Source organism: Myotis nattereri (genome assembly GCF_964212035.1).
Source record: "Myotis nattereri genome assembly, chromosome: 10".
NCBI lineage: Eukaryota > Metazoa > Chordata > Mammalia > Chiroptera > Vespertilionidae > Myotis > Myotis nattereri.
This window is the reverse complement of record NC_138085.1, coordinates 23420300-23433801: the sequence shown is the minus strand read 5'-3', so window position 1 is coordinate 23433801 and position 13502 is coordinate 23420300. Positions and strand designations below refer to the sequence as shown.

At 44.2% G+C, this 13502-nt stretch overlaps 1 protein-coding gene across 4 annotated transcripts in view; it reads right to left on the bottom strand.

Annotated features, from left to right (window-relative positions):
• The window catches only part of NPHP1 (nephrocystin 1), an 81441-nt gene that overhangs the window by 13783 nt on the left and 54156 nt on the right, over positions 1-13502 (bottom strand). For all 4 annotated transcript variants that reach the window (XM_081100891.1, XM_081100890.1, XM_081100892.1 and 1 more), the window contains 2 exons: positions 12618-12694; positions 2726-2825 (listed from right to left, as the gene is read on the bottom strand). In XM_081100891.1, coding sequence (XP_080957017.1) covers positions 2726-2825; positions 12618-12694 — 177 coding nt within the window. The remainder of the gene's footprint in view (positions 1-2725; positions 2826-12617; positions 12695-13502) is intronic.

Genomic DNA, 13502 nt, shown 5'->3' with positions numbered 1-13502 from the left:
TGTAAAATAGTGTAGTCATTTGGGAAATAGCTTGGCAGCTTCTTATAAAATAAACAAACACCAGATGCCCCAGCAACCCCATTTCTACGTGTCTTGTACCCATCAGAAATAACAGTACATTTACACATAAAAAAAATTCATATACAAATATTTAGAGGAAGTTTTATCCATAATAGGCCAAAATTAGAAACAACCCAGATGTCCATCAACTAACTCATGGGTAAACACACTATGATTACATCCAGCCAATGGAATACCGGAACACCTAGCTTTATTGTGCTTTGAAGATATTGTGTTGTGTGTATTTTTAATTTTACTGACTTCTTTTAAGAGAGGAGGGGAGAGAAAGAGAGAGATGGACAGAAATATCAATGTGAGAGAGAAACATCAATTGATGGCCTCCCATAAGCATACTAACTGGAGATCAAATCCACAACCTGAATATGTGCCCTGAACTGGAATCACATGCAGCACCTATTGGCGCATGGGATAATGCTCCAACCAAGTCACTCTAGCCAAAGCGATACTGCATTTTTTACAAATTGAAAATCTGGCCCTGGCTGGTGGGGCTCAGTTGGTTAGGTTTCATCCCATGCACTGAAGGGTTGCTAATTCGATTCCAAGTTGGGGTACATGCCCAGGTTGCAGGGTCAATCCCCAGGGGTAGGGAGTATTTAGGAGGCAACAAATCAATGTTCCATTCTCACATCAATGTTTTTCTCTGTCCCTCTCCCTCTCCCTTCCTCTCTCTCTAAAAATCAATTAAAAATATTATATTTAAAAAAAAAAAAAAAAAAGCCCTGGCTGGTCTAGCTGGTTTGGCTCAGTGGATAGGGCAGCATGTGGACTGAAAGGTCCTGGGTTCAATTCCGGTCAAGGGCACATGCCGGGTTGTGGGCTCGATCCCCAGTGTGGGGCGTACAGGAGGCAGTCAATCAATGATTCTCTCTCATCATTGATGTTTCTATCTCTCCCTTTCCTTTCCTCTTTAAAATCAATTACATATATATTTAAATCTTATAAAAAGAAAAAAAATTGAAAATTTGTGGCAATCCTCAGTTGAGCAAGTCTACTGGCCTTTTTTCCAACAGGCTCAGATAATGGTTCGCATTTTTAAATTGAGGTATATACAGTGTTTTTTTGTTTTTGTTTTTACACATAATGCTATTGAACACTTAATAACTAAAGTATGGTATAAACATAACTTTTATATACACTGGGAAGCCAAAAATTCATGTAACCTGCTTTATTGCGACATGTACCTTATTGCAGTGATCTGGAGCTGATCCCACAATATCTCCTGCACTGTTTAAAACAAAAAGAACAAACTACTAACACAGGCATCAGCATGAATGAATCTTAGAAGCACTGTGCTGAGTGAAAACCAGACTCACAAGCCTGCATACTGTAGGATCCGATGTACAGTACAGGGAAAGGCAAAGCTGTTGGGAAGGAAAGCAGAGGAGTGACTGCCTGGGGCTGGGCTGGGGCTGGGCACTGAGGACAAAGACAAAGCCGCAGAGGTAACTCTTTAGAGTGATGGACACATTCTCTATCTTGACTGTACTGATAGTTACATGACTGTACACATTTGTTAAAACTCAAAGAACTGTAAACTAAAAGGAGTAAACTAAATTATACCTCAACAAACTTAACATTTTAAAAAGTTCTCTTTAGATAGACTCATGGGTCAGTAAGCCCACTTAATAGAAGTTCTCTAGTCTATTTTTGACCAAATCTGTCCTTTGTGCGAACTAGTAAGTAGAAGAGTCATCTAATCTGAACTTGTTATTCCATTTCCCTGATCTTTGGCAAACAAGTCACTCTCTATATATAAAACCCTAATATGCAAATAGACCAAACGGCGGAACAACCGAACAACTGGTCGCTATGATGTGCGCTGACCACTAGGGGGCACATGCAGAACATGGCGGGCACTGGCAGCAGGCAGCAGAGCATGGAACATGGCGGGCATTGGCCACAGTGGGATGGTGAAGCAGGTGAGCGGGGGCGGCAGACCAAGGCAGGGTGCCAGTTGCTGTCATCGGGGCGAGCCTCTGGTGGTTATTGAAAATTCTTTGCTCCCGCACACTGCAGTTCCAGTGGGCACTTGCACCTGCTGCTGGCTCCTGCTACCAGCACATGAGCCACTACTCACATCCGCTGCAGGCGTCTAGCGCCGGCCCCAATCACTCGGCACTGTCAGCAGGTGCGAGCAGTGGCTGCTGGCCCCAATCATCCCTCAGGGCTTCTCCATCTCCCTCTGCTCCTGAGGGGCAATGAGGGCCAGCAGCCACTGCTCGCACCTGCTGCTGGCAACGGCCCACTCGCAGCTGGTGCCAGAGCCACCGCTCACACCCACTGCCGGTGCCCAGCACTGGCCCCAATCGTTCTGCGCCATCAGCGAGTGCAAGCCAGGCCGGCGCTATCAGCGTGTGGGAGCAGCAGCGGCAGGAGTGGGGCTGCTGGCAGACAGGGGACCGGGGGCCATGGAGGGAGGGGCCAGGCAGGGGCGCAGAGGATGGGCTGAGACCCGCCCCTGCGCCCACCACAGCCTCACGGCCCACAGTTCCTTTCAAAGTGCACGAATTCATGCACTGGGCCCTAGTGAGCTAATATTAACCAACAAAAGATGACCAAGCAGGAGGGAAGCTGAGAGCAGAGATGGTCTACACATGTTGAGTGACCCGAGCTCCCAAACAGAAACCGCAGAAGGCATACCAACCTTAGTAGGTCTCTTGATCTTCTGTTCAAAGACCTCAGTTTTACTAGAAGCTGTGGCTGCCTCCTCATCATCATCATCTGATGGAAAACACTCCCTTGTGCTTAAAAAAATTAATAAATGTTACAACTTTAAGTGCTTGGGACAGTGCATATAACACAACAAAGTATTTTCATTTTAATTTAAAAGCATGGTATTTTGCTATAATACAACAGTCTTTTCACCACCAGTGCCTGCCCCTGACAGCTGCATTGTTGTGGCTGAATTACAAAGAAAAAAAGAGGAGTTTAAAAAGCATGTCTGGGGAGTGAAATTAGAGGAATGGCAGCATGAGAGATCCCCTTGGCCTCTCCCCCTGAAACTTGTTAACAAGTTTATCAACTATATAACTCAACAAAGGATTCCATGCTCAATATAGAAGCATGCCTGAGAGACCCATGCATTGAATCATCTAAAGGTGGGCAACCAGGAGCAAATGGGGAGGCAAGAAAGGAGGAGAGCTCACATGGCCACAGATGCAGCCCTGCAGCTGGGAGCTGGCTGCTAGCTTAGCCCCAGAGAGAGGAGGAAGCAGGTATTTCCATGGGCCAGGAAGAACAGAGTCTCGGTGGCTCTCCAGCAGGGCAAGTGGCACGAACAGCAGCTGAACCAGCTGAGAGGCTAGGGTAAGGACACAGTGCCTGGGTTCTGTCGTGACTGTCTGCTGTTGGACAGTTAGTGTTCCAGGCAAAGATGGAGCCACAGAGGTCCATCACCCCCTTGGACTCCCAAAACTCACTTCCCATTGCCTTTGGTGACAGGTCAAGGAGCACATTATCTGTAAACTGAGAGATATTGCAGCAGAGTCCCTGTTTCCTCCAGTGATTGATCCCTATTTGGAGAGGGGGGGGCACCATGGAGGTCCAGGGGTCACCATTATGGTGAGGGCAAAACAAAGCCGACCCCCAAGCAGCACAGCTGTAATGTCTGATCAGAGCTATGGAGGGCAGCTCTGGGACATCACAGAGCTAAAAATCTTGTGATTCAGCATCACCTACTAGAAAACAGTAGAAAGACCTGTTCAAAGAAAGATGCTAGAGAAGGGCCAATATAATACATAGATGCCTAGACAAAGGGGACCAGCAAATACCATGCATAACTATGGAAACAAGGAAGCCCAGAAAAAAATGAAAAATCTCTATAAAGCAAGCTGGAACACATGGAAATATATAAATGACAGAGAATTCAAGATTGCAGTTCTGAAAATACTCAACAAGATGTGAGAAAATATAGACAGGCAATCTAATACACTCAAAAAACAAATTAATGAACAAAATGAGTACTGTACCAAAGAATCTAAAGCGTTAAAAAAAGAACCAATCAGAAATCCTGGAAATGAAGCATGCAATTAAGGAGATTAGGAGTAAACTACTGAATATAGGAAACAGAACTGACCAGATGGAGAAAAGAATTAGTGATATCAATACAGTGGGGCCTTGACTTACGAGTTTAATTCGTTCCGAGACCGAGCTCGTTAAGGAGCTCGTTAACTCAAATTACTCTATCAACTCAATGCAAAAAATCAGCCAAGAGACAGCTGATATCTCAAAAAACTCGTTAGTCGGGACACTCATAAGTCAAGGCCCCACTGTATAGGAATCTAGAAATGATGCATAGGGGAGAAGAGAGAGACCCGAGCATTAAAAAAATGAAAGAGCTCTATAAGAACTGACTCCATCAGAAAAAGCAATCATACATAATGAAAGCCAAATATGCTAAGTGTCCGGTTGGCCGGTCGGCTGTTCAACCAATCAAAGCGTACTATGCTAATGATATGCTAAGGCTGCTCAACTGCTCACTATGACATGCACTGACCACCAGGGGGAAAATGCTCCAACCAGTAGGTGAGCTTGCTGCTGGGGTCCAGCCAATCAGGACTGAGCGAGATGGGCCGGACACTCCCTGGAGCCCTCCCGCGGCCCCTCCCTGGCTGTCCCTCCCACGTCCCTCCCCAGCCCCAATCGTGCACCAGTGGGGTCCCTCAGCCTGGCCTGCACCCTCTCAAAATCCGGGACCCCTCAGAGGATATCAGAGAGCCAGTTTCAGCCCAATCCCACAGGCCAGGCTGAGGGACCCCAGTGGTGCACGAATTCATTCACCAGGCCTCTAGTATAAGAATAATAGGCATACCAGAAGAAGAAGAGAGGGATAAGGAAACAGAGAGCCTATTTAAACAAACAATGGATAAGAACTTCCCACACCTATGGAAAGAACTAGATCCTCAAATCTAATAAGCAAACAGAACACCTAGTTACCTCAGTCCAAAGAGGCCCTCTCCAAGTCACATTATATTAAAATTGTAAAAAGTGAATGACAAAAAATAAAAAATTTCTAAAAAAAATAAATAAATAAAAATAAAAAAATAAAATAAATAAAATAAAAAATTTCTCAAAGCAGCCAGGGGAAAGAAGAAAGTTATCTGCAAAAGAAAATCCATCAGATTATCATCGGACTTCTCACAAAAACTCTACAGGCAAGAAGAAAGTGGAACCAAATATTCAAATGACTGAAAGAGAGAAATTCTCAGCAAAAGAATAATATATCCAGCAAAGTTTTCCTTTACATATGAAAGAGAAATAAAGATGTTCCCAGATATACAGAAGCTGAGGGAATTTATCACCAGAAAACCACCACTGCAAGAAATACTCAAGGGAATTATTCTACTTAAAACAAAGAGCATAAGGTCACAACACTATGAGTATGATCACCAAACAACTTACAGCATAAATAGGAATAATTTGTTATAACAAAAACATAAAAGAGGAGAGGAGTGAAGGTCTGAACTGGCGAAGGAGGATGGAGATTAGATGCACTCAAAAGAGAAAAAAACTACAGTACATATGCAACTTTATTTTTCATAAACCTGATGGTAACCACACACAAAACCCCCAAAATTAAGACACATAGCTTAAAAAAGAGAAAGCAGGAGAAAGAAGTGTAGAATACCACCAAACAAAACAAGAGACAGAAACACACAAAGGAAAAGAACTACTGAAGGAACAGAGCTACAAGAAAACAAAAGATAAAATAACTATAGGAAATCCTCTTACATCAATAATTATACTAATTATACTAAACTAGAGGCCCAGTACACGAAATTCCTGCACTGGTAGGGTCCCTGGTGGCTGCCGGCTGCCAGCCAGGGCCTCTCTCCCTTCCCCCATTCGGCCCTGCCCCCGAGTTGAACTCCCAGACAACCTCCTGGTCAAGGGGACAATTTGCATACTATGCTTTTATTATATAGGATGTAAATTATCTGAATTCACCAATAAAGAGGTACAGAGTAGCAGAGTGGATCAAAAAACAAAACCCAACCATATGCTGCCTACAAGAGACACATCTAAGCTGCAAAGACAAAGGTAGATTCAAAGTAAAAGGGTGCAAAATGATTCTCCAAGCAAAAAACATCCACAGAAAAGCAGGTGTAGCCATACTTTATCTGACAAAATAGAATTCAAGATAACAAGAGACAAAGATGGACACTTTATAATGATAAAGGGGACACTACATCAAGAGAACATAATACTTCTTAATATATATGCACCTGATCAGGGAGCAATGAAATATATAAAGCAACTATAATTAGAACTAAAGTGAGAAAGAAATCAAAACACAGTCATAGTTGAGGACCTTAATACTCCATTCGCAGCTCTGGATATATCATTCAAATAGAAAATCAATAAAGAAACATGGATCTTTAATGACACACTAGACCAAATAGACATAATTGACATTTATAGAGCTTTTCATCCCAGAACATCAGACTATACATTCTTCTCCAGTGCACATGGAGCATTCTCAAGGATAGACAGTATGTTGGGTCACAAAACTAGCCTCAACAAATTCAAGATTGAAATTATATTCTCTGACCACAATGCCTTAAAATTAGAAATCAGCTGGAAAAAAGTAAGTAAAGAAACTCACAACTATGTGGAGATTAAACAACATACTACTAAAAAATGACTGGGCTAAAGAAGAAAGAAATAAAAACATACAAAGAACTCATGAAATTCAACACCAAACAAACAACCCAATTAAAAAATGGGCAGAGGACCTGAACAGACACCTCTCCCAAGAAGACATACAAATGGCCAAAAGCTATATGAAGAGATGTTCAACCTCACTAGCAATTAAGGAAATGCAAATCAAAACTACAATGAGATACCACCTCTCACCTGTTAGAATAGCTATTATCAACAAGACAAGTAATAAGTGTTGGGGAGGTTCAGGAGAAAAGGGAACCCTCATTCACTATTGATGAGAATGTAGACTGGTAGAACCACTATGAAAAACAGTTTGGCAATTCCTCAAAAACTTAAGAATAGAGCTACATATGACCCAGCAATACCTCTCCTGGGTCTATATACCTGAAAAACTCAAAAACATATATTCACAAAGATATATGCACTCCTAAGTTCATTGCAGCTGTATTCCCAGTGGCTGAGACATGGAGACAACCCAAGTGTACTGCATAAAGGACTGGATAAAGAAATTGTACACACCCAGTCAGCGTGGCTCAGTGGTTGAGCATCGACCTATGAACCTGGAGGTCACGATTCAATTCCCTGTCACAGCACATGCCCAGGTTGTGGGCTTGATCCCCAGTTGAGGGCGTGCAAGAGACAGCCGATCAATGATTCTCTCTCATCATTGATGTTTCTATCTCTCTCTCTCTCCCTTCCTCTCTGAAATCAATAAAAAAAATATATTGGGGGAAAAAAGATGTGGTACAACCCAGCCAGTGTGGCTCAGTGGTTGAGCATCAACCTATGAACCAGGAGGTCACAGTTTGATTCCGGGTCAGAGCACAAGCCCGGGTTGGGGGCTCCATCCCCATGGGGGGCATGCAGGAGGCAGCCGATCAATGATTCTCTCTCATCAATTACGTTTTTATCTCTCCCTCTCCCTTCCTCTCTGAAATCAATAAAGATATACAGTGGGGCCTTGACTTATGAATGTCCCGACTAACGAGTTTTTTGAGATACCAGCTGTCTCTCGGCTGATTTTTTGCATTGAGTTGATAGAGTAATTTGAGTTAACGAGCTCCTTAACAAGCTCAGTCTCAGAACGAATTAAACTCATAAGTCAAGGCCCCACTGTATTTAAAAAAAAAAGATATGGTACATATACACAATGGAATACTTACTATTCAGCCATAAGAAAACACACAATACAGTGGGGCCTTGACTTGTGAGTGTCCCGACTAATGAGTTTTTCAAGATACGAGCCGTCTCTCAGCCGATTTTTTGCTTTGAGTTGCAAGCTAAAATTCGGGTTACGAGCCAGCTTCAGATACCCCACTGCTAGTTGGCGCAGCGAATGTCACAGTGAACGCCACAAAATCAGCTCAGCATCAAGTGTCTCATTTGTTCACGATTGATTTGACATACGAGTAATTTGAGTTACGAGCTCCGTCACAGAACGAATTAAACTCATAAGTCAAGGCCCCACTGTACTGCCATTTGCGATAACATGGATGGACCTTGAGAATACTGTATTATGCTATGTGAAGTAAGTCAGGCAGAAAAAGCTAAGAACTATATGATTTTACTCATATGCAGGATATGAAACTGAAACTCGTGGACACAAACAGCAGTGTGGTGGTTGCCAGAGGGAAGGTGTGGGGGTGAAGGAGGCCTAATGTGGTGATGGAAGATGATTTGACTGTCGGTGGTGAGTACACAGTGCAATGTACAGATCTTGTGCCATAGAAATCTACACGTGAAATCTATGTGATTTATTAACCAATGTCATCCCAATAAATTTAATTTTTAAAATAAAAAGCATGTTGCCCTAGCCAGTTTGGCTCAGTGGAAAGAGCATTGGCCTGCGGACCAAAGGGTCCCAGGTTCGATTCCGGTCAAGGGCATGTACCTTGTTGCAGCCTCCTCCCCAGTCTGGGCCCTAGTCGGGGCTCATGCAGAAGGCAACCAATTGATGTGGTTCTCTCACATCAATGTTTCTCTCTGTCTTTCCCTCTCTCTGCCGCTCTCCCTAAAAATCAATGGAAAAATATCCTCAGGTGAGAATTAACAACAACAAAAAAGCATATCTAGCCCGGCCAGCATGGCTCAGTGGTTGAGTATAGACCTATGAACCAGGAGGTCACGGTTTGATTCCCAGTCAGGGCACATGTCTGGGTTACGGGCTCGACCCCCAGTAGGGGATGTGCAGGAAGCAGCTGATCAATGAATTTCTCTCATCACTGATGTTTCTATCTCTCTCTCCCTCTCTCAAATCAATAAAAATATATATTTTTTAAAAAGCATGTCAACCCACGTGCATCCCAGACCTCAAACACCTTCCCCTTCTAAGAAGAGAGACTGGTACTGCTGGGGCAACAGCAGTGTCCTGAGCTGTGAAACAAGGAGGGGGAGGTCTCAGGAGCCAAGGTGAAGTTCCAACACTGTCAGGCTCAGAGCTGCACGAGGCAAGGATCACCCCTGTCTGACTCTCCATGTCCACTGCCTACTGCAGGGCCTGGCCAGGGAACATACTGGAAGGTGTTCAATATTTCTGGAGGGCAATCTGACATATACAACACAACTGCACATGTCTACACCCTTGGACTAGCAATAGACAATGTCTGGATTAGCCTGTTTATGAATTTAGCCGAGTGTTCAATGAGAAGGAGCAAATGCAGGCTTCTCACACTTCCTCATTTCCCACAGTAGAGTCTCAGGTGTGCTAGCAAGAAAATAAGCACTCGGGAAAGAACCAAGATGGTAGCATAGGTACCTGTACTTGCTGCCTCCCACAACCACATCAAAATTACAGCTAAAACACAGGAAAACTATCACCCGGAACCACAGGAAAGCTGGCTGAGTGGAAGTACTACAACTAGAGAGGTAAAGAGACTGATAGGAGGTGGGGAGGCACAAAACGGGCTGGTCCAGCACCCGGGTGTGCTGCTTTTTTAATCAGGAGGGAGAGAGCATCTGCAGAGGCCGCCTGGAAGAGCGAGGGATTCCAGCCCCACACCAGACCCCCAGCCCAGGGTCCCAGAGCTGGGGAAAGAAGTCCCTACAGGCCGTAAGCACTATGGACTGTAAAAACCAGTGTGGATTGGAGCTGAGTGACACACAGGCTGCTGGAGACCCAGCTGCTCCTCTTAAAAGGCCGGCACCATGAGCCGAATTTACAAGCTCCCACTTCCTCTGAGCTCCAGTGCCAGGTGAGGCTCTGGGGGACCTAGACACAAACGGGGAGAAACTGGACTGTCTGTCATCGGAGCAGGACCTCAGGGCAGCTTTCTTCCAGATGGAGGTGCTCGCAGCAGTCATTGTTCCTGTGCTGGGACCTCCTCGGTGCAGGGCTGACTGACAGCCATTTCTGTTTGCTCCACCCTAGAGATTCCCTGAGACCCGACTCCACCCAAGCTGTGATAGCTACTTTTGCATATGAATGGACTGTCCTTTCTCAGGCAAAAACTCTGTTTAACAAGTTACAACTGGGTCAGGGAGCTGCAAACCTATCAATAAAAGGCCCAAAAAACCAGCACCAGCAGCAGCCTGCCTTGCTTCACAGCTGGGCCTCATCTAGGCACTTCCAAACCTGACAGAAAGAGGAGGAATCTGCCCTAGCCCATTTGGCTTGGTGGATAAAGCATCGGCCTGCGGACTGAAGGGTTCTGGGTTTGATTCCCGTCAGGGGCATGTACCTTGGTTGTGGGCACATCCCCAGTAGGGGGTGTGCAGGAGGCAGCTGATCAATGTTTCTCTCTCATCTATGTTTCTCACTCTCTATCCCTCTCCCTTCCTCTCTGCAAAAAGTCAATAAAATATATTTTTTTTAAAAAAAGGAAAGAAGGCGGAGGAATCTGCAGATCTCTCTGTAGCTCCTGCTGGTGGCCCCAGGCAGTGGTTGACTTTGCACCTCCCTGGATACCCAAGAGCCAGTGTACCAGTGGTCAGTGTGAGACCACACCAAATTACAACTCTTCACATCCATAAGCAACACACTCAAGGGGCAGACTCAGTGAGCACCAAAGCCCCACTGAAGTCCTGCTCCATAGGTGTCTCCTGCACAGCAGCTCTCTCACTGTAGTCGCAGCTGGTTCCCACAGCCAATTGGCCTGGAGGTCAATTCCTCCCAGTGATCAAGGCTCAACTACAACGAAACTGTGCATACAGCCCACAAAGGGATGCACCAAGAGTGTCCACCTCAGGTGAATGGGCAGGCTGAGCCACTGGGCTTTATAGGACAACTACCACACAAGGCCACTCTATCAACTCAAGGAGACTTAGCATCTACCCAATACATAGAAACAAACATAGGGAAGCAGCCATAATGTGGAGACAAAGAAACATGTCACAAATGAAAGAAATGGAGGAAAGCAAACTACTGGATATCGAGTTCAAAACCACATTATAAGGTTACTCAAGAATCTTCTAGAAACCTCCGAGGAACTTAGTAAGACTTTAAAAGGTCTTAGAAAGCCAAAAAAAATGGAAAAGGACAAGTCAGAAATTAAGCATACACTGACTGAAATAAAGAATAATATACAGGGATTCAACAGTAGACTAGAGCAGTGGTTGGCAAACTGCGGCTCAGCAAACCGCGGCTCGCGAGCTACATGCGGCTCTTTGGCCCCTTGAGTGTGGCTCTTCCACAAAATACCAGCTCTTCCACAAAATACCGACTTCTGCGCATGGGCCACTAAGTTTCAATCGCATTGTACGCGTGCCCCTGCACATGGTATTTTGTGGAAGAGCCACACTCAAGGGGCCAAAGAGCCACATGTAGCTCGCAAGCCGCGGTTTGCCGATCACAGGACTAGAGGGTCCCAAGAATCAAATCAATGTCTTGATATATGAGGAAGCAAAAAACACCAATCAGAAGAGCAAAAAGAGAAAAGAATCCAAAAATATGAAGATAGTGTAAGGAGCCTCTGGGACAACTTCAAGCGTACCAACATCCGAATTATGGGGGTGCCAGAAGAAGAGAGAGAGCAAGATATTGAAAACCTATTTTAAAAAATAACAGAAAACTTCCCCTACCTGGTGAAAGAAATAGACTTACAAGTCCAGGAAGCGCAGAGAACCCCAAACAAAAGGAATCCAAAGAGGACCACACCAAGACACATCATAATTAAAATGCCAAGAGCAAAAGACAAAGAGAGAATCTTAAAAGCAGCAAGAGAAAGATAGTCAGTTGCCTACAAGGGAGTACCCAAACGACTGTCAGCTGATTTCTCAACAGAAATTTTACAGGCCAGAAGGGAGTGGCAAGAAATATTCAAAGTGATGAATAGCAAGAACCTACAACCAAGATTACTCTACCCAGCAAAGCTCTCATTTAGAATTGAAGGTCAGATAAAGAGCTTCACAGACAAGAAAAATCTAAAGGAGTTCATCACTACCAAACCAGTATTAAATGAAATACTGAAGGCTGAAGGGTATTCTCTAAGAAAAGGAAGAAGAAAAAGGTAAAGATAAAAAATTATGAACAACAAAGTGACAACAAATACATATCTATCAACAAGTGAACCTAAAAATCAAATGAATAAAAAACCTGATAAACACAACAGACTGGTGAATGTAACAGAATCAGGGGCATGGAAAGGGAGCAGACTGGCAATTCTCGGGGGGAAGAGGTTGTGGGGGGTGCAGGAAGAGATTGGACAAAGAGCTTACACCTATGGTCAGTGGGGGGGGGGAGGCAGAAGACCTGGAGTAGGGTGGGAACCGGGTAGAGGGGAGCTATGGGGAACATCTGTAATAATCTGAAGAATAAAGATTTAAAAAAAACAAAACGTGAATTTCCTATTTGTGTTAGAACATAGCTATCTTCTCAGATGCCTCCTGTTTGCTTGATCTCTAAGGCAGGGAAGGGAGGTGCCCCGTGAGAGCTGTACCTCTTCTGGAGACGGAAGGGTCCACTTCCACACCTTTTTCATAAGGGGTGCCACCGTTCAGGAGGAGCTCATAAGTCCTACAAAAAGAAGGGTGTGCTGTGACAGAGACCTGCGGTGGACACCTGAGTCAATCCCTTTGCAGACATTTCTGTGTCACTGATGACTGATGACTGAGAATGGAAGCTGATCCTTCTGTGGGGCATCAGCTCAGTAAATAAGTTTCTTTCTTACCTATGAACCGTAGAAATACCATTTTCCACATTAAAAACATGAAAAAGATTAATGTCATTAAAATGTTTTGAATCATTATTTAAAATAAAGCCACTATGGCCTGGGGGAAGGGATGCAAGGGAATGGATGTGGTGGAGGGGTCAATGGGGGGAAGGAACATCTGTAATACTTTCAACAATGAAGATAAATTTTTTAAATAGCCAATATGAGTTTATATGGTTTTTAAAATATAAAAGTAATAAATAAATAAAATATAAAAGTAACATGCAGATTGTAGTAAAAAGTTTGAATGACTAGAAATAAGGAAAAAGTGACAGCCACCTCCCTCCCCTCTAGTTTGGTAGTCCCTCGCCCTATCTTGTTCTATGCAAATGCGAACAAATACATTCCACAGTGAATCTCAAAAGGAAGACCTTTTATTTGAAAGTTGCAAACTGCAGAGGTGTAGAAGCAGGAGGTAGAAGGCCTCTCTAATCCTGCTGCCAGTCCCCACTCCCACTCCTCGGGGCAGCCTTGGGAACAGTTCACATAAACCCACCCATGAAGGTGCACAAACGCAGCTCTTCATGGACCAAAGTGGAGACACAGTACGCATCCTATCCTGCCACTTGCTTTTTCATGTAAAAATATACATTGGAAATGTTTCTGTATTAA